This window comes from Teleopsis dalmanni, chromosome 2, assembly GCF_002237135.1.
Source record: "Teleopsis dalmanni isolate 2A chromosome 2, ASM223713v2, whole genome shotgun sequence".
NCBI lineage: Eukaryota > Metazoa > Arthropoda > Insecta > Diptera > Diopsidae > Teleopsis > Teleopsis dalmanni.
This window is the reverse complement of record NC_051847.1, coordinates 6526460-6546658: the sequence shown is the minus strand read 5'-3', so window position 1 is coordinate 6546658 and position 20199 is coordinate 6526460. Positions and strand designations below refer to the sequence as shown.

Here is a 20199-nt window from a genome sequence, read left to right as displayed (position 1 = left end):
AGTACAATAATATTTCATATTATATTATAACTTTTATTGCTCAAACAACTCGTGTTCGATTTACATTAAATATTTCTTATTTAAATAACGTTATCCAATACAACAATTAATGATTATGTCTTATGTAATAAATATATGCAGTATATATATATATATATATATATATCTTTAATCTTTTAAATATTCCACTTCGGTTCATTTGTATCATTTTTAATATTCCATCAATACTTTCCCACACATATTGCTTTTTCTATAATTCTATAATTTCGAATACGACATTTAACACTTTAAAAACTTGTTACTAGAACTAAAACTTGTACTTGGAACTTAATCTAGACAATAGAATTTACAAAAAGTAACGAAAGAGTTGATATTGCTATATTATGTTTGTTCAATTCAATTGCTTTCAACACATACGAAATGTTTGTAAGGTTTTCAATTGAAATATATACAAATTATTTTAAAAAAATTAATAAAAAATAATAGATTTAACCAAAGCCCTTCATTCTTTTTTTTATTGCTACATCAAAAATTGGCAACCGATTTTCTGAATAAACGGAATTTTATATAGCTTAAACTACAACTTGCTTAAGATTTTTTTGCCATGCATTTTGTACAATGCATTGGAGATTAATATAGTTTTTTAATTATCCAGCAGTGGATCATGAAGGCGTTCAAATTCATCAAGCGTATCGTCTGATACAGATGCAGTTAAATCTGAAAGCTCATCTAAACATTTTTGCTTCTTACGCACATTCCAGTGTAAACATTCAGCCAATGAAGCAAACCAATCTGAAATTTGATCTTGTGCGCAGATACTGGGTACCGGATAAATAGAAGTGGTTACTCGTAAGCTATCACCATGGAAAAGCTCCTGTCGGTTGCGCCCATCAAAAGAGACCCAAGACGTATTTCGGCTATCAGGTGATACTGATATCTATAATTAAAATTAAATTTAATAAGAATCATTTTATTTATTTTATAGACCTCATTAATGAATTACCTTAAGCTCAACACCAGCTGGTACTACTATCGGACGAAAACTCAATGAGTGTGGACAAATCGGTGTTACCATAATTGCTGGCACCGAAGGGTGAATCATAGAAGCACCAGCAGCTACTGCATATGCTGTGCTGCCTGTAGGAGTTGAAACAATTAAACCGTCGCCCTGTACAGATGTTATGTATTTTCCATCCAAAAATAAATCTATATTGCTGAGATAAGGTGAAGGTCCACGATCTATAACAACTTCATTGAGTACCTAAATCAATTTTATAAAAGTTTAATATTAAACTGTATGTTAGCGTTTATGTATTTTATCATAACTTACCAATATATTTGTTGAAGCACGATGTGCTGATTTTCCCATGGAAGTTTTATTGTCTAAGTTATTTGTGATGCCATTATCTGACATCGAAATGCAAGTCATTGTACTTGGCTGTTGTGACATATGCTCCTCAAGTTGATTTTGTGATCCATTCGCGTCCCTTCGTCTTTCACTTTTTCTATATATAACACAGCGTAATCGACTGCGTAATGTCAAAGCAGCGTGTCCTTCCAGCACATTTGTTACCTGATCTTGAAAATTATCAAACTGGAATGGTGTTAAAAAGCCCAATGACCCCAAATGGAATGCCATCACCGGTGGTACCGATTGTTGAAAGAGTAATGATGCATATAATAGTGTGCCATCTCCACCAAGACAAACAATAAAGTCTATGCGATCTGTGAGATCATCACGTCCATCTCTGCAGAAAATTTTACGTTTAAAATAATATTCATTTTAATTTAATAAATATCAATTATTGAAAATGTCTTACTTAAATGAAACCAATTTTTCTTTAATGCTCTGGAATTTTTTATCCTCTTGCAAATACGGATCATCCAATACTGCTGATTCTACCCACACAACCATATGTTTCTCCTGTACCAACCACTCAACCAATTGTACAAAAGGCGACAAAACCGTACAGTCTCGTACCTTTTTTATGACGAGAACGGTAAGTGGTGGTTTGTACCATGTCAAACGTTGGCTGGCGGGGTCTTGAATTTGCCTAGAAACAAAAATAAAAATCAAATTACAATATTCAACAAATTTATTTCCAATATATATTAAAACATATTCAATAACTCGTTAGCTACTACCGTTGTCACTTAATATTGTTGCGTATTGAATATTTTCAAAGTTCTTCAAAAGTCAACTGGTTAGTCTCCACGTAGACAGTGAAGGAAAATAAAGTATAAAGTGCTATTCAATTATAACCACTTCTTTTATCATCGTACTTAACGATTTTATTGACAGCTCTTGACATCTTCTATTAATCTTTCTATTATATGAAGAAGCTATTTATTCCTCTTCTTCGTTCTATATTCGACTATAACAATAATGATTCTAAAAATAACTAATACAACAGCAACTATCAATTGAAGTACTTCATTGCTAGTAAGTATCGATTTATTTTATTATATATTCATTATTATTAATGAAATATTTTGCTTAGTTAATTGCAGTAGGACATATTCCTACTATTCTTAAAAACTTGATTCTGATAGTGAAAAAACTTTATATATTGTTGGCTTTTAATTAAAGCTTTAACTTAGTAGCTTACGATATATAGAAAATGTATTGTAATTATATACACGAAACATACATAACCATAGCTGGATTTTTCATTATACGTCCGCATGGTCCAAACTGTTGAAATGGAGATGGGGCATTCAAACTTCTAGTCCGCCTGTAAGATAAAGTAATAAACGATATAATTACATATAATATAATAATCTTAAAGTATAGAAATTATCATTAGATAAATATTAAGTATTTTTAAGTAATAAAAGTATTTTCATGTAAATATGTAGTGCACTAACTATATTTGTATATGGTATATGGACAGGATTTTACAAATAATCAGTACCTTTTCTAAATTATTTTGAATAAGTTTTTAGAGTAAATTGGAAATTTGAAGTTTATTCAATAGAAACAATTTCAGGTTCAACCACCAAAAATAAGGATCTTAATATTGAATTTGCAAAGCACAATCTTTCTATATATTGTATTAAATAAATACATATTATACATATGTAAGTATTATAGTTTTATCTGTTACGTCTCCAGAATTGCAAAACTATAAAGTGCTACCATAACGACACCATGACAACCATTATTTTGGAAACCAGTAATGTTTGGAAGCATCACAAACATGTAGTTCAGATATTATGATATTTGAAGTTGCAGGTGTTGAACTAGCAATAACATCCCTTATTTAGAACCTCAAAAAATATATTTTTTGAATTATTACAAAATTATTAATGTCGACAACAAACAAGTGAGGTTAAAGAAGTTCTCAACTTCATTTAATTTCGAATAAGTATCGTATTATATAATATCGGAATAGAAACACATATATAAAACAAAGTACACCGAAAATTGAATAATCCAACTAAATATTTTTAGAAAATATGAAATATTAAAATGAGTTTTATAGAAAAAAAGGTTATTGAATTGGTCCTTTCAAAGCTTTTCCTCGAAAGTCGAAAGTTCACTTTATCAAAAGTCCAAATATTTTTAACCTCAAAGTTCTCATGTTAGACTGCATTGTGTCCATTTCCGTTGTGTTACTCAAATCTGTTGCACTATTATTCTCCGACTCGTTACAATAAATGCCATTGTCAAGTTCGTCCATGTCGTAGGTGCTCAATTGAGAAAACGACTCCAGTAACAGTTCTTGACGGCGTCGATATGTGGGAGACATTGAAAGTAACTGAATCTATAAGTTTTCACACGATTTGCACTTTAGCACAATTTTCGTAGATTTTCGTAGATTTTCGTATGTTTTCGCAGCAGAGTTTCGTATGTTTTAAGAGGAAAATTTAATGAAGTACTAAAGTTAGTAAAATATAAAACTTTAAAAACATTTTCGAAAAACAAAACCGAATTAAAAAAATCTCAACAAGTTGCCAAACTTGTTATTAAAGCTGCTGGTAATGCTGTTCGCTGCTGATTGCTGTTGATTGCTGCCTTCGATGTTGTTGATGCGAATTAATTTTGTAAATGTTGTTGCTTTTATGAAGGTTACAAAGATACTGGAACACCGCGTGTGCTACCGACAATTGGCAATAAATCTGTTTTTCTTGCTTATTTACTAAACGAAATTACAGCAAATTTAAGCAAAAATTTAATCAGACGCAGAAAAGGCAGCATTATACCGTGAAGAGCATAAAAATTAAATAAAAATGTAGTGACGTTGTTAGCTATAAAACGGGACCAAACTTGGTCAGTAACGAATATAGTGCGCACTATAGTGAGGACACACCTTAATCAGAATTAGGAATACAGAAATATACGTAGTTTAATATTCCACATGAAGAGTTGGTTAACTTCAGAGACAATAGACGAGACAAACATTGTGTTCTCTCCACTGTTCACATAGAGAATTACTTATTCAGTATTTATATGCAAATTTCATTATATTAAAAAGCATCAGGGCTTACTGTAGGGTATCCCATAAGTAAAATTAAATATTCAAAAATTGTTACACGAGAGCGCAGAGCGTTTGTGATATTAAAAAATTTTATAAAACTGCAGTTGAAGAGCAGAATAATTATTAAACTTTTTTCTCGAGAAAAATATTAATTTATGCAAAGTTTAATTATTTATTTATATATTTTTACTTAAAAATATACAACAAATTTTTAATTAAAATGTGAATAGGGGCTTTAATAATAATTAATTTGTGTTGAATAATTAATATTAACATATATACATAATCTAGTCATATATACGTTTTAATTAAATTAATTGTTAGATGTTTATTAAGTTGGAGGTTTCGCACTGTGACCTAGTATTCTATTGTGTCTCTATTTAGATGATACTGGAGAAAATGAGTAGAGTTATCGAAATAGCACTTAACCGTTTTAGCTTGAATTAAATTGTGTTTAAATTATTTGTAAATTATTTATAAATTATGTGTGAAAATTAGTATCACTCATTTATAACATTTAGAAAAAGCAGTACGCAATTATAATTTTCTATAACATACGTCAAATTAAAATAAATATATGATGTTAGATATTTTTGATCCTAAAGATGTTTTCTTAACTATTAATTGCCCTATCATATAAGGACTATCTAAGTAATTATGTATCTAAGTAATGTGCTATCTAAGTAATTAACATACATATTAGCCAATAACTAATTTTTGAAACTAGAGATATATGTTCTCAATAGATAATTAAACACAATATTCGATACCATAATGCAACACAATTTTTTTAATAACGAAATAAAAATTATTCTTACTATTGGAAGAATGTTAAGATCTAAGTTAAAGGATTGCAAAATTAAGAGACATCTATATTTACTTTTAGTAATGATAGCTTTGTATATATGTATGTCTTAAATAGGTCTTTCATATTAGTCTGGTTAACAAGTTTGTATCTATACTTACGTATATATATATATTTACTTAAAAGCTTTCTTGCATAAACAATAGACTAAGTACATAATATATCAAAGATCCCGATACATACCTGGAACGTGTTCTCAAAGCAATGTATCATCTGATCTAATTTTTTTTATATCGGTTTTAGGTTGGGAGATTAGGCGAGAGACGGAGATAATGTCACAGTGTAGCTTCGTGCTTTTCTTTGAAGTGGTGACAACAACAATAATGGCACGTAATAATTTACATTGCAAGTAAAATCAATATTTCACTTTCAATATTTAAGAACTCATTGAATGACAAAGCTGTCAACTTAAATTTCGCAAATGATTCAATTGCATTTTGCTATGAAGACGCAAATGAAAAATAAATACATATTGACTGATGTATTACTGAAGTAAAATAAATATTTATTAAAAATGCTTAATTCATTGATTTTCAATTGTGGATTAAATATTTGATTATCTGAATTTAATTTCATATATGAAAATTGATTAAATATAATATATATATATGTATGATAGATAGAAAGACGAAAAGATAAGAATAGGTTTTTTATATTTTAGACTTGTGGACCTGAGTTAAGTAGTTAAAACATTATATATTATTGAATTATTATTCAATTGGAAATGGAAACGTAGAAAAGAAGAATATTGTTTCTTCTGCAATCTGTTTTTTTTTTATTATATCATTAAATTAAAATAAAATATTATTTTTAACACCAGTTCCAAAATAAAATGATTTAATTTATAGTCTTTACTAATGTTAATTTTTTTTTAATGTTAGAGTTTAATATTTCTGATAATTGGATATATGTGTTATGAACAGCTTTGAATTAGACTATATTAATTAATCTAACCTAAGAACAGCTTTAATTTTAGTTCAGACTGATAGCGTCAGTTTAATGAAATTGGTCTTCCAAATATTAAATGTTTATTTAATAATCATATGTATACATGTTTGCCACATTTTTATATAGATTTTTAACACAATTTTGTATGCATTTTGTAGAAACTGTGCATTTCATATGACACTTTTTACTACGTATTTATCGAGTTAATTGCAATAGTGTAAACGCACTGCTAAATTGCAACTAGTAGCACATAAAAAAGTTTATAAATATAAAAGATATGCATTATAATAATAGATCTTAGTATTAAAGTCTGAATTTCTATATTTGTGTTTCCAAACCTTCGCTTACCTACTAACTGGAGCTTTATCACTGTCTTGGCTCCATAATCATGCTCATAGTTACAGACCCATGTCCTCAGTGTAATTAAGTAAGTAAGTAGGTAAGCAAGTAGGTAAGTAAGTAAGTAAGTAAATAAGTAAGTTACTAGTCAGGCACTTGCAGTAATGAGCTAGAAAAAAATTTATTCAACTTTTCTATTCTTGATCTGTTACTTTTCTATTTGCTACTTGTTTCACAAATTCATTAACATTTTTTTGTGCTTTCATACACACGCCATTGGCTTGTTTTTTTATAACAAATTGATTTTATTTAGTTCATTGTAAAGTTTTAAAAAACTCCATAGCTTTGCAAAAGTTCACAACTAAAATTATTTGCCCAGCACTCGAAGTTAATTTGCACTTATAGAAATTGAATCGACTTTCAAATACTTTGACTTATTAATGGATTTGAGTTGTGAACGAGTCATTAGGAATTACCATAGTTCCGTAAAATAATACAATACATATATTTTTTTTTTGTTTTTTGTGATAATTATAACAAAAACAGTTCCGCTATAAGAGCGGCATGACTGAGCATAAAGCGAAGAAAAAAATTAAATGTCATAGATTTCAAGACACTTGAAGGCAAACGAATTTTGTTTATAGTTCCGCACTGTTTGCAGGAGCATTGACCGAAAATTAAGCACTGCTTTTAATTATTTTTAAAATTAATTACATTTTTATAACAAATTAAAGTTTATTTAATATGTTTTAATTTAATAAAAAAATTGAAAACACAAAACATTTTCGTAATTTAATTTTAATGTATATATTTTCACATTAATTTATGATTTAATCACCGCAGTTCACTTTTAATTCACATTTAATTTTTGATGTCCTTAGGATGAAAGATGTATTGTGTTAATGATTCAGAAAGATATCTTAAAATCGAATATAGCTACATTTTGAATGACTAAGCAAAATGTAGTTCAAAAGCGATGCGTAATACTTCTTATTGTTGAAATTATTTCTGATTTCTGTATAGACATACTCATTTTCCTCGAGTTTCTAGAAGGCAACACAAAAGTCCTTTGTATGGGCGCAACAAGTATATTCTACGATACTAAAAACTGTTCATTTCCATCAGCGATTAAGTGACTAACTAAAATCGAATAAACAAAGCACGCGCCTTGAAGTCTTAGTATTTTTTAATTTGATTTCGAAGTCTAGGCTTTTGTATGGGTGAATGTGTCTGATTTCAATTTTAATTACATATTTATTTTTTTTAATTTTCGTTTAGACTTTAAAATGACTTGTTAGACTGCCATAAAGCAGCCTAATTTTTCCTATTGCATCAAAAAGTAAATTTTCTAGAACAAAAATTTGAAATGCAAATACTTAAAATTAACGTAAAGGTGAAGTCGAATCGATTAAAAATACTGTATTCAGTTCAAATGTATACCATTTAATAGCAGCCCTTCAGTATTGTAATTTATAACAAAATTATTTAATTTTTATAAAAAGTGAAATGCATTATTGAAATTTCCATTGAACGTTTGTTAGTAAAGCGCACTGAAGAGCTAAGGAATATTGTTGCATCGCATGAAAATGACAACGTAAGAGTACAAAAGGTGTTATAAATGAATTCCTCATGTAATTCAGCTAATGCTATAGTTGATATATAGTAAATAATTATGTATTATAATAAAATGATTTTAATAATTTTTTTCAATAATACGTATCAATAATAACAATATTAAAAATATCTGTACTTCGATAGAAACTCTAAACAAAATCTAATAAAAACTATACTATATTTACTTAATGTCCTCATAATGTGAATAGTAATAAAAATATGTAGTCAAGTTTAGTATTTCTTCATATATCTGATAAAACTGTTTCTAACAAAATTGTTCTATAAAAAGTTTCAATTGAAATATTTATAAATAATTTTATTATATATGCAAAAACCTTTATCGTATTTTCAAAATAAATAATAAAAAAAAAAAAATAACTCGTTTGGTGTCCGGGTTCTTACCATATTTCTGACAATTTCTAATTTTACTAAGAGCTCCTGTTTGCTCCAGAGCAACGCCGGTTTTTTGTTTGTTTTAATAACAAATGAAACAATAATAACATTTAATAAATTTAACAACAATAACTGAAAATAATATAAAACAATAAATAAAAATTCCAATACTCATAGAAGAGCGCGTGATATGCAAATGGTATCGAATTTTGGCTGGTACGAAACGATTTAAGCCAGCATAATTTTTTTATTATTTATTTCTTGACCATAAAAAGTCACAAATTTAAACAAATACCAAAGATTCAAGAATTTTAAATATTCTTTTTAACGGAACTTTAACATAAATGTGGGAAAATTTGCACAAAATGTTTGTCGTAAGTGATTGATGAAATTTGATTTATTATTCTACAAAATTGGTAGTATTGTATGTCACGGATGTGAGCAAATTTGGCATAAAAAATTATATACAGTCTCCAACACAAAGCATATAAATCAAATTTAAAATTGTAAAGTTAAAATAAAAGCAACCAATAAATTTAACAACAAAAAAAAAACAATAAAGAATAAGAACTAATAACTAAACATAAATATATTAATTAGTTCTTATTATAATAAAATATTATAATTAAAGGGGAGATTAATTTGTCTCCTATTAGAATTGATCTGTTTGGGTTTCGTCGAACTTTTTATTCGCTTTACATCTATTATAATCTTTAAAATCGCTTATTTACTTAAAAATTTATATGTGAACTTAAATTTATTTTTAATTTGTCTTTTAACAGACAAATTGGCAGGCAGATAGGAAAACAGAGAAACAAACGATATTAGTAATTAACATGATTTTCGATGTGTTGTGCTATATGTTGACAAACTTAACATATCCATTTCTATTAATAGTTTGAAGGATATAAAAAAGAGTAATGTATATAAAAAATAAAATAAAAACATACATATATTTATAATACATATATATTATACTCAATATAATAAATAAATTGTATACACAATGTAATGATGTAAAATAAAAAATATATACCTTGTATATCAGAATTAATTTACTACTGTTAACAATGTCAATGTTATGTTAGTAACAGAATTATGAAAAAGTAATGTTCGCGATTTGTATATTATTGTTAAAATATTACAGTAACTTAACATTTTGCGCTTAACATCTGCTAAGTTCTAATAGTGAAATGTAAATAAAAACGATTTCTGTTACCCGAGTTCTAACGTCCTCGATAGTATAGTGGTTAGTATCCCCGCCTGTCACGCGGGAGACCGGGGTTCAATTCCCCGTCGGGGAGATGTCGCATGACGTTTTTTTTAATTTTTTTCAATTTTTTTATTAAAAATTAATTACAAAAACGTTTAACATTTAATTGTATAAACATTTTTAGTATTACAAACATTCAAATATACTAAATATTTAACCATTTCTATTTCATTATGTACCCAACCCACACTGTTAGAGGGAAAATATGTCAAAAGCCTAGAAATTTTGTGACCTTACCAAAGCGATAGCAGCACGTGAACTTTTCAGATAGAAAACAATTTGTTTTCTGTTTTACTGTGAAAATAATTTGGACGATTATTGTTTTGAATTGGCTATTGACTTAGCTTATGTACGTTGCTTATCAGCAGGTCGATGGTAATAAAACAAGGAACAACAGTTTAGAGAGTAAATATTACTTGTACAATATTTGTACATTAGATAGATGAAATATTTTGTATACGCAAACACTTTAGCTGAAATTGTAGTGAAAATAAAGAATATATATCAGATAAAGAGTGTTTTAATTTTTCATTATCGGTTAGATTGTGATATGCAAAAATCAATTAACAGTGAATGTGAAGTGAACCACAATAAAGGAAATAATGATAATTTTATGGTGCTAATTATATCGAAATGTACTCCATAAGCTCCTAAATCTCTCACCCGATTGTGATGAAACTTTATTAAGCTGTTGTTAAAAAAATATGACTTCTTCAATAGATAAAATGGGGCTACGCATGAAAGTTTTATAAAAGTCCTGTTAAAATAGAAGAAATTTGATATAAAAGACCTTGTACTTCTTTCAAAATGTGGAACCATATCTTATATATAAACTGTATATGGTTTCGTCGGTAATCTGATAGTGGTTTTATCAGTTATTCAAATATCTTGTAGTCTTCGTAGTATGAATCGGTATTTTTTAAAAACTTTGCATTTTGAAATTTACATATCTATTGAGCGTTAAGATATACTTCCAATGTTTGAAGACAAATAAGTCTTGTACGATGTCTCAAGCATCTTGTAGTTTTTGAATGCTAAAGTAGATATCTGTAAAACATAACATATAACAATATATTGCATAACCTACCTATAATGCAATATAAGTATATAAGTATATTTATACGACTAAATATAAACATATGTACATATGTACTTTATATGTTTATATTTAGTCGTATAAATAGCAAAATTCAGATGTTTCAATGCAAAAATTAATAATATACATTTGTACAAGTATTTCATCTTAAATTATTTATAATATAATTATAAAATATTATTAATTTCTTCAATAAAGCGAATAAAAATGCAACGACAAAGTCAATGTATTATCAATATAATATTATTCAGAGTGACGCGACAATATTCTCGATTTTTTGTAGAAACATAATTGGTTCTTAACGAATCGAGATTATTTCTTACCATATATATAGAGCAAGTAAAAATGATTACTTTGTGATATGCAAAGTACACTATGTGTAAGAAATAAGATTCATTTTTTTTTTATCAAAATTACAAATAACAACGGCTTTAAATTTAAAGAAAAAACTCATTAGGTATTTAGTTCAGGTATAGATTTTTTAAATAATTTCGATACACTAAAAACTAGACCTTATTCAAAATTTAATCAATTAATTGTTATGGACTACAAATTTGCCGTGAAAGTGTTAGATAGATTTTTTCTGTACTAGATTAGCTATAGTGTATTGAATATTAATTTATTTATATATTAACCTTGCTTTCATTGAATATTAATTTGTTTATAAAAACACTTACGGCCATGTACCCGATCTACGTCTTCGAGTAGTCGATGAAAAATAATCACATGAGCCACTATCTTCACTATTCTCGTCATCACAATCTTTCAAACTCTCTTTTGCGCGTTTTGCCAAGCTTAATTTTTTTAGTTTATCATCCAGAATTTCGAAATTTGCATTTAGATCTGCAACTGATATGTTATTCTTATTGTAGCCATATTTGGTGTTAATATTGCGCTGCAGGCACATCCTTGTCATCTCACTAAATCCATCAAAGTGCTGATTTGTGTGGTAGTAATTCGGTTGATTTGTTGAGCTCCAGGCTAACTTATAGTTGAGACGTTCTTCGAGACGCGTCTTATGCAGTGTCGCCAAATCAATGTCAGACAGACAAGTCATTTCGATTTATTTATATGGAAGATTTATTGATTTGTTGAATTGTTGAATTGTTTATTGTTTTATCTTTGTAATATTGTTATTAAATACAAGTAGCTTTTAAAATAATTAAACAAGTGCTTTACATAACACTTAACATTTTTAAAACGTTTTTAGTTTCTTGTTCACTTTTTGACGCGATTATTAACGAGTAAATTGAATGTATGACATCTAAGATAAATATTAACTTTTACATATGTAAGTTTGTAAGTATGTATGTTTTATTTAGTGTCATTAATATCTATTTAATAAATTGGCATCAAAATATTTTTTTATACAATATAATTTTACTATAAAAATATTTAATATGTACAGTAAAATATTTTAAAATTAATAATAATAATAATAATAATAATACACTAGGCATACTTAACTACTAAATCAGAGAAGTTTGAACAGGTTACAAAGACTCATAATTTTATTCTTAAAAATCCTTAAAATAAAACAAGTGTGATTAATTTCATTATTTCAAAATAATTACTGAATGAATCAGCAAAAATGTTCAAAACTTCCGATAAACAAACTAACGTTTCATATCAATGACTTCTCTAAAACCTGTACTTATACGTAGACCCAATGATGGAATTCCACTTAGCTGCGTGAACCAACGCAAACAATCGTAAAAACGGCTTAAAAAACGAAATAAAAGATGCCAAATGCGTGAATAATAAAACAACAACAACAACAATAATAACAATAAAAGCAACACATATTAATAATAATGCGTTTATGTGAAATATGAGAAACCACAAACAATGACAACAACTCCAACAATAATTATCATAAAATAATAATTATCAACAACAATCTGAAGAGCTATAAGTTGTCTAAGAGATGCTTATTGCATGCGTCTCATGGCGGACGTAATACAATGTAACATAACGTAACGTAACACCGTAACCTTGATCTCTTTGAAACGAAGCGCAACCAGTAAAAGTGCCCATTACTAAATTACGACGAATATACGTCACATTCCAATATTGAAGAAATTAAATAATATGAAATAGAGTGTATTTACGTTGATAAAAAAAAGAAGAAATATATTTTTAAATACGCTGCAGGTTTTTTGGAAAAAATAAAAGTTAAAAAAGCCTGACTTTGGGCAACTTGTAGCTTCTGGATAGTAGAGCCAGCAGCTTTGCTATAAGCGACACACCCATAAAGTAGTGCACGAATGACATGTTAAGAGACATAGAATAGATCCGTTCAAAAAATACATAAGGGGCAGAGCCCTGAAACTATATGCGACTACTAGCACTATCTAATCTCAGAGTAATCACTAACTACACGGGGCAGTACGCAGATCTTAGATCAGTCATTGAATAATCACGAAGTTTATGAGGAATACACAAATTAGTCAGTGAGATGGGTGGGACTCTACAGAAACCCGTCAGCTATCAAAGAGTAAAAGTGCCCAGATACACTAACTCGGAAGTACATTTAATATTAACTGATATGATGAACTGATCATAAGCAAGTATATGATATATACCTATTACAATAATAACATCAGCAGCCTTGATTTCATTTACGTTTTAGCGTACTTGATATTTATTCACATTCATACTGCTTCGCTTATGCATACATAACAACAATACAAAAGCAAGTAATATCAAAAAAAGTGGCACAGTTTTATTATCAACGAAATAACACTAGCAAAGAAACCGGTAAGTGAATATAAGAGTACTATTAATATCGTGGCAAATATAATAATATATATTTTCTGTAAAAACCTTTATATAAAACATTGTCAATGTCAAAGGAATAACCTTTGCCAAAATTTCGTAGAGTAGCTACATATATTTCAAAGGTATAGGATATTGTCAAATCACTGCAATTAATACCTTAAAGGCTGTCTCTCATTCTTTGCTAATCAATCTTATATTTTCGACTGGAATTTTGCTCACAAATGAATGAGAATTATAAGAAATTAATGTAAATAGTACAGAATCAATTAAAATTGATATATAGAGTGTTAGTACCCATTTGACGTTCTAATATGGAAATATTTTCTGTTATGCCAAGAGTGAATATATACGTACTTTTTTAAATTCTAAGAAACAATAATAAATAAATATATAAACAAAATTTAAGTGAATTTTTATAAAGAATTAGTAGCATATATGAAAAACGTGTTAAGACTTAGTACGAGTTTCGACAACATTCCTCAATACTGGCGGCTAGCTAAAAGCCACCAATAAATTTCATGTTTTGGCTAATTTTTGTTGTTGTAGTTGTGTTATTATTTTTGGTAGGTTTTTCGGTATGGCGCCAAAACGCCACAGCAAACAAGTTGAAAAATTATAGTTTAAAAAGATATAAAATATAAAACTTATCAATGTTATCATAACACGAGTATGTGCGGGTATGTATAATACTCGTACGTATCGATGATCAATGCTGAAGTTGTTAAAGAAGTAAACAAATTTTATAAATAAATGCAAATTTTACCAAATTACCGATAATCGTTCGCATTTCAATAAGACAGAAATGCCCGTGTCAAGACAGAAATACGTAGAGCAACCAGTTTCCAAATTTACGTATAACTTTTGGGTTGTGGTTATGGCTGTGGTTGTTTGTTTCTATTATGAAATCCGAGTTTTTGACGTACCTATGTACATTTACTTTTCAAATTTTGTTTGTATATTTTGTCCGACCATGCGTACTCTAAATTGTAGCATGAACTTTGAGATCTGAAAGTGCTTAGTTCCGGTACGAAAGTATAATGACAGACGTATCGTCAAAGAGGTACTTTGTTTTTAGTTGTGCGCTCTTCAGGGTCAGCGGGTACAATAATGCAGTTCCGCTTGAATAATAGCTGCACTTTGAGGCTATTCATTCCAGTATGAGTACATTGTTTATTCTAGTCTTTATCTAAGCGAAGAAACTGGTCATTTTGATTGTGCAGAATTTTCGTTTTTTTTTCAAACGTCATTGAGTTGGCAGTAAAGTTCTTGAGTTTGAAAATTTGTGGTTTTAAAGCAGATTTTCACTTACAATGGAAATTATTTTGACTGCTCATGTAATTACACTAATTTTTATATTTCGTGCTGTTAAATATTAAATTGTTTTATATCAAATCGATGTCAAGTATAAATCAATTCGCACTCTTTGCTGCAATCCAACTGTCTATACATAATGTGTTGCCTTCAGCAGTCTCAAACACTTTCTGCTCCAATTCTCTGTAATATGCTCACATTGTGAGCATTTTTGCTGTGTCTTTACCGACCTACAACAACCAGCAGAAAGCAATACGCTAATGTGTGAAAAATATTGGTCATTAACCTTACAATGTGCACTTGGTAGTTTCTGCGGGTTTAGCATATCGTAAATTGTCACGTGAATATAGCAAATAAACAACAAAAGCAACCCAATCAGTTCGAAATATCCAACAATAAAAATATATATGACACTCGATTAGTGTTAAAGGTCATAACTTTTGAAGCATAATAAACGTTTCAGTTAGTAATAAACCTTCTGTATTAAGTTTGTAAAGAACAGTTTAATAGTACATTAGGCGTCAGGGCTATTAAAGGTATAGAAATGTGACAGGAATATTGATATTTAAATCATTACCAGTTTAATTCGTAACAAAACGTATATACTTCAACTAAATAACTATTCAAATTACTAATTTTCTGTTTAAGAAGATAATTAAAAACATTTTCTTGCAATTACTTATTAGCTTACAAAACACAATATCCATAATCATAGTCTTTTCGTGATTAAACATATATATATATAATATTGTTAAGATTTTTAATGACTATTATTCATCTTTAGAGCAACAATACTTAGTCGAGTTTTTGCTTTACAGATCCCTATTCCCCATAAGTCATTGTTTACTGTATCTATCCACGTTTTACATGAACGTCCTTTTGTTGCATTCTATGATTAGTCGCTAATAAAAATTTTGTTCTGTGGTTTATCTTTCTATATTATTCTAAAGAACTAGTTAATTTAAGCTCTGCCTCTTTAGGTATGTATTTTAAAATTCGTATGATTACTGTTAGACATAAAGTGCTAATACGTAAAAGGTTAATATTATTATTATTTTTATTTATTATTATTTGTGAATTAGTATTCTCTTCAATAATATGCTCTTTATTAGTATTTCTTCTTAATTTTGGAAGTGAAGGCACACTAGCATCGGGTGCAATGACTTTATTTTAATGACGTCAAATACATTCTATTTGACGATCTAAATGGATATATATGTATATATTTATATGCACACATATGTACACATACATTTATATACATACATGTATATATTCTATATACAATTTTTTATTCGTACCATTTCCATGAAAATCGAAGAGACATATTTTGTAGAACCTATTCTTCTGTTTCTTTGTTTTTAAACCGAAGAAGATATAGTTGATATATTCAAAATTGTACATTAATTGAAAGCTATAAAAACAGAGATATATTTATTTATAAATAATAGAAAACATTATTTATAAATAAGTTTAAAAAAAAAACTCAACGCATTTTCATGAACAATAAACCATAGTAAAAATAATATTAATATTTATATTTTTAAAACAAAAATATATGAGAATATTTTATAGACTACATAAAAAAATAATTATATTTTTTTATAAAATAAACAAATGCTAATAAAAAGTTTTCTCCACAAAATTCTTTAGAGGAAGCGGCGAACTGCGTAGCGATTTCGGTTTGAATAAAGAAAATATACGTTTTAGAGGCCCCCTCTTTGTCACTTCAAAGACGTCTGTCATAGATATAAATAAATGTATGTAATTACAAAGGCACTCGCTTTAAGGAAGTAAAATAGTTGTCCGAATAGACAGACTGGAAGGTTTTTACGAGTAAAATAAATTAATTAATAGATTACACAAAGGAGCTTATTAAGTGGGTCAGTCAAGCGCCTGACAATCAATAAATACTCAAAATAAAAAATGTATATACAAGTATAACTCACACCTTTATATATAAATATATATAAAAATATTTGTATGTTGCACTATCACAATACAATAAACAATCAATTGATAATTACAAGTACAACGCCACACAAAGGAAATTATTCCAAGACTTAGTATTAGTATTAGTATTGAAAGTAAAAACGTACAGAAATACATATTAATTTTTTTAATTCATAGTGCAAAGTATCTTTAGTTAATTGTTCATAGATTAAATACACGCGAACAGTTTTTATTAAAAAATATATTTAAAAAAGTAGAAAATATTTGTACGAGGTAGTGCTATTATATAATTTAAATAATCAACTTTTTTTTTGTAATTATATATATAATGTATTTGAACCTGAGATGAAGAAAAAATTTATTGAATAATTCAAGAATTGTTTTTATTCGTGGTGGTAGTAAATATTATTTAATAACTAACTGAAAAATTAAATAATTAAAAAAAAAACGACTTTTAATTTTATAGGTAAAAGGCTTCAATTTGATTTTAATAAAAAAAGCAATTCTTATCTTAGCAATAGATCTATTGATCGGTAAACTTAAACAACGTAATAGCACTGGCTAAAGTAATTGACTTGTGTAATATAGCAGTTCAGAATAATATACATAATCTACATTCTCTATAATAAGAGAATGTAAATTGTATAATACTATCTGTGTAATGTGGTAATACTTATTGTGTTACAATTTCCGTGTATAGGTGCAATGCACACTTTAAGCTTATTCGTAATAGTAAAAAGATCTTATAAATTGTCCTTAAATGCGCAATTGTTCTTTAAAGTATAAAATAGAATTAATCAATTACTATATAATTAATAAAAAGATTAGATTATATTAGATATTTAACAGAGAACACGACTCTTAAGTGGAACAGAATACTGCGACGACGATAGTAGGTCTTTAGTGCTACTACGCGCGTTAATCCTAATTAAATAACAAAAAACAAAACACATCGTATCAAAGACTGGAAAGTCTACCGTTCTTTATATAGGACGGGTTTAGGAGTGCCTAAGGCAGTTTCCTATTCCAGGATCAGAACAAGGTCCGCCAGTCAGAAATGTGACTAGAAAACTCATTCCATTCCAAGCAGACATGACATTCTGCTATCTGAGATAGATACATCCTAGTATTAAGTTGTCCTAGAAGGTAGAACCCCAACAACCCTGCCATTTCTTATTAAGTCGGAGATGAAGTCAAGCATTCGTTTTTTAAGTTATAAAAATATACAATGAATTAATTAAGATAAAAATTTGTTCCCCAATTTCTTACTAGTTTATAACAGAACTCCTAGAGGTATCTGATCGCATAGCATAGCAAATATAAACCATAATAAACAATAGGATACAGATATAACTTTAGATATTAGATGCGGTTTAACTTTAGATATATCAACAATAAATAAAATAAGCTTTGTTTGATTGATCTTAAGCTTTGTTTAAAATCACTTTTATAATTATAAGTCCATAAGAGGTCAACTAAGGATGTTGTTGTTTCTGAGAACATGTGTTTTTGGTATTAAGCAGTACTTGGTCGTCGGGAACGAGTAGCTTTATAGATGATATATTGACCTATTTTGTTAGATATAATATATTAAATAAAAGCATTCTATTTACTGTTATCAATTGTTTGCAAAAGATATGTATGGTATATATATGAAGGACATATGACATATGTTTAAAAACAACTTTTATTGGAAAAACTAAAATAGTATTAAGCATTTTCCATTAATTAATCAATTTTCGGAATACTCTTAAAAAATATAATTTCAATTTTTTTTTTTTGACAAGTTGCCAAATTATTTTTACGAAATTGTACTTTTAAATAAATTAGCAATTTATCATAAGTCCTAAAATTTTTTAGAATAGAAAAAAATTTCTTGTTTTAAATAATAAAATCAATCGAAATAAAGAAAATACTTGGAAATCTTATGAAATAATACTGAAGCATGTTATGTTCCAAATATAGATCATATGAAAATGTTTCACAAGTACTTGTTAATGACACAACTGTACGGAGGAAGTCGCTTTAGAAGATTTTGGCAATATACAACCAAAACGAAAAAGCTGATATGTTCACTTATGACCAACTGACCAATTTTAGACCAATAAAGCAAATTCGTGGTTGAAATGAGATAAACAAAAACATGTTGAAATAAAAATTTTCAAAAAAGTGCAATTCCACATGCCAAACCAAAATAAAAAAAGTAAAATAAATAAAAAAATAAAACAAAAAAAAATAAATACAAAAATAAAAACAAAAGCAAAATACAATAACAAAACAATAACAAAATGAAAGGGAAATTTCATTGAACGATTTGCAGAAGTTGCTCAGATGATTAACAATACATGAGGAGATTGACTGACGATGATGCGCAAAGTGAGGCAGACACCTGCGGCACGAAATCTTAAAAGATACATCACAGCGTGGAAGTCAGATGTGCTGATTTCACACAATTCGAGTGCATATTTTCTTATGTTTGAGTTGTAGATACGCGTAGAGCATTCAAATCAATCAGTCAATAACTGTTTCATTCATTTTGTCGAATATTTCCTCATGTCTTCATTCATTCATTTGTTTTTTTTCCACTTGATTTTCTGTCATGAAAGTCGGCTCACCGAGTCGGTTTACGATGGTCTGTCATCATTGGTGACTCGTTAAATTATGTCAACCTTTTGTGTAGCAATAGTTGTTAAATTGATTGGAAGTTTCCAAAGGTTTGTTTACTTTTACAAAGTATCCACTACTACGGCACAATATTTTTAATATAAGGCAGAAAAGAGAAAGTGATTTAAATGCGAACCATAAATATTTTAAAAAATAAATAAATTACAGAAAACGGCAGAATTTGGTTTATATGAGCTTCGAGTATTTTATGGTTCAGTGGAATTAAACAGGAGACATTGGAATTTTGTTTGTAGATTGTACCAGTTTTAAGTCAAAAAAGAGAAAACCAAGTTATATTCTATTTTCAGAATGTGAACCATTTTTAACATAGAAAAAGTTCCAATCAGTGACGTAGCTGCAGGGCCATTTCCGAAATGAACAAAGGGCTACATTTATAATCATTTTTAATATATCATGACTATTTAATAATATGAGTGAAGTATCCAGAAGCCTTCCGAAATAACTTTCTGACTACGGGCCC

At 28.2% G+C, this 20199-nt stretch overlaps 1 protein-coding gene and 1 non-coding gene across 7 annotated transcripts in view; one reads left to right on the top strand and one right to left on the bottom strand.

Moving 5' to 3' along the window:
* Positions 1-501: 501 nt before the first annotated feature.
* Positions 502-20199, bottom strand: part of LOC119673874 (NAD kinase-like) — a 32487-nt gene continuing 12789 nt past the window's right edge. For 3 of the 6 annotated variants that reach the window (XM_038084969.1, XM_038084967.1, XM_038084971.1), the window contains exons 2-6: positions 2652-2735; positions 1821-2054; positions 1331-1748; positions 1004-1261; positions 502-937 (exon numbers count right to left, since the gene is read on the bottom strand). In XM_038084969.1, the coding sequence (XP_037940897.1) occupies positions 644-937; positions 1004-1261; positions 1331-1748; positions 1821-2054; positions 2652-2735 (1288 nt within the window). In that variant the 3' untranslated portion in view covers positions 502-643. Of the gene's footprint in view, positions 938-1003; positions 1262-1330; positions 1749-1820; positions 2055-2651; positions 2736-3570; positions 4310-7662; positions 7776-11686; positions 12140-20199 lie in introns of those variants that run through there. The other 3 variants (XM_038084966.1, XM_038084970.1, XM_038084968.1) reach the window with 3 other exon arrangements.
* Positions 9873-9944, top strand: Trnad-guc. The gene has a single exon. It is a non-coding gene; the product is annotated as a tRNA-Asp (tRNA).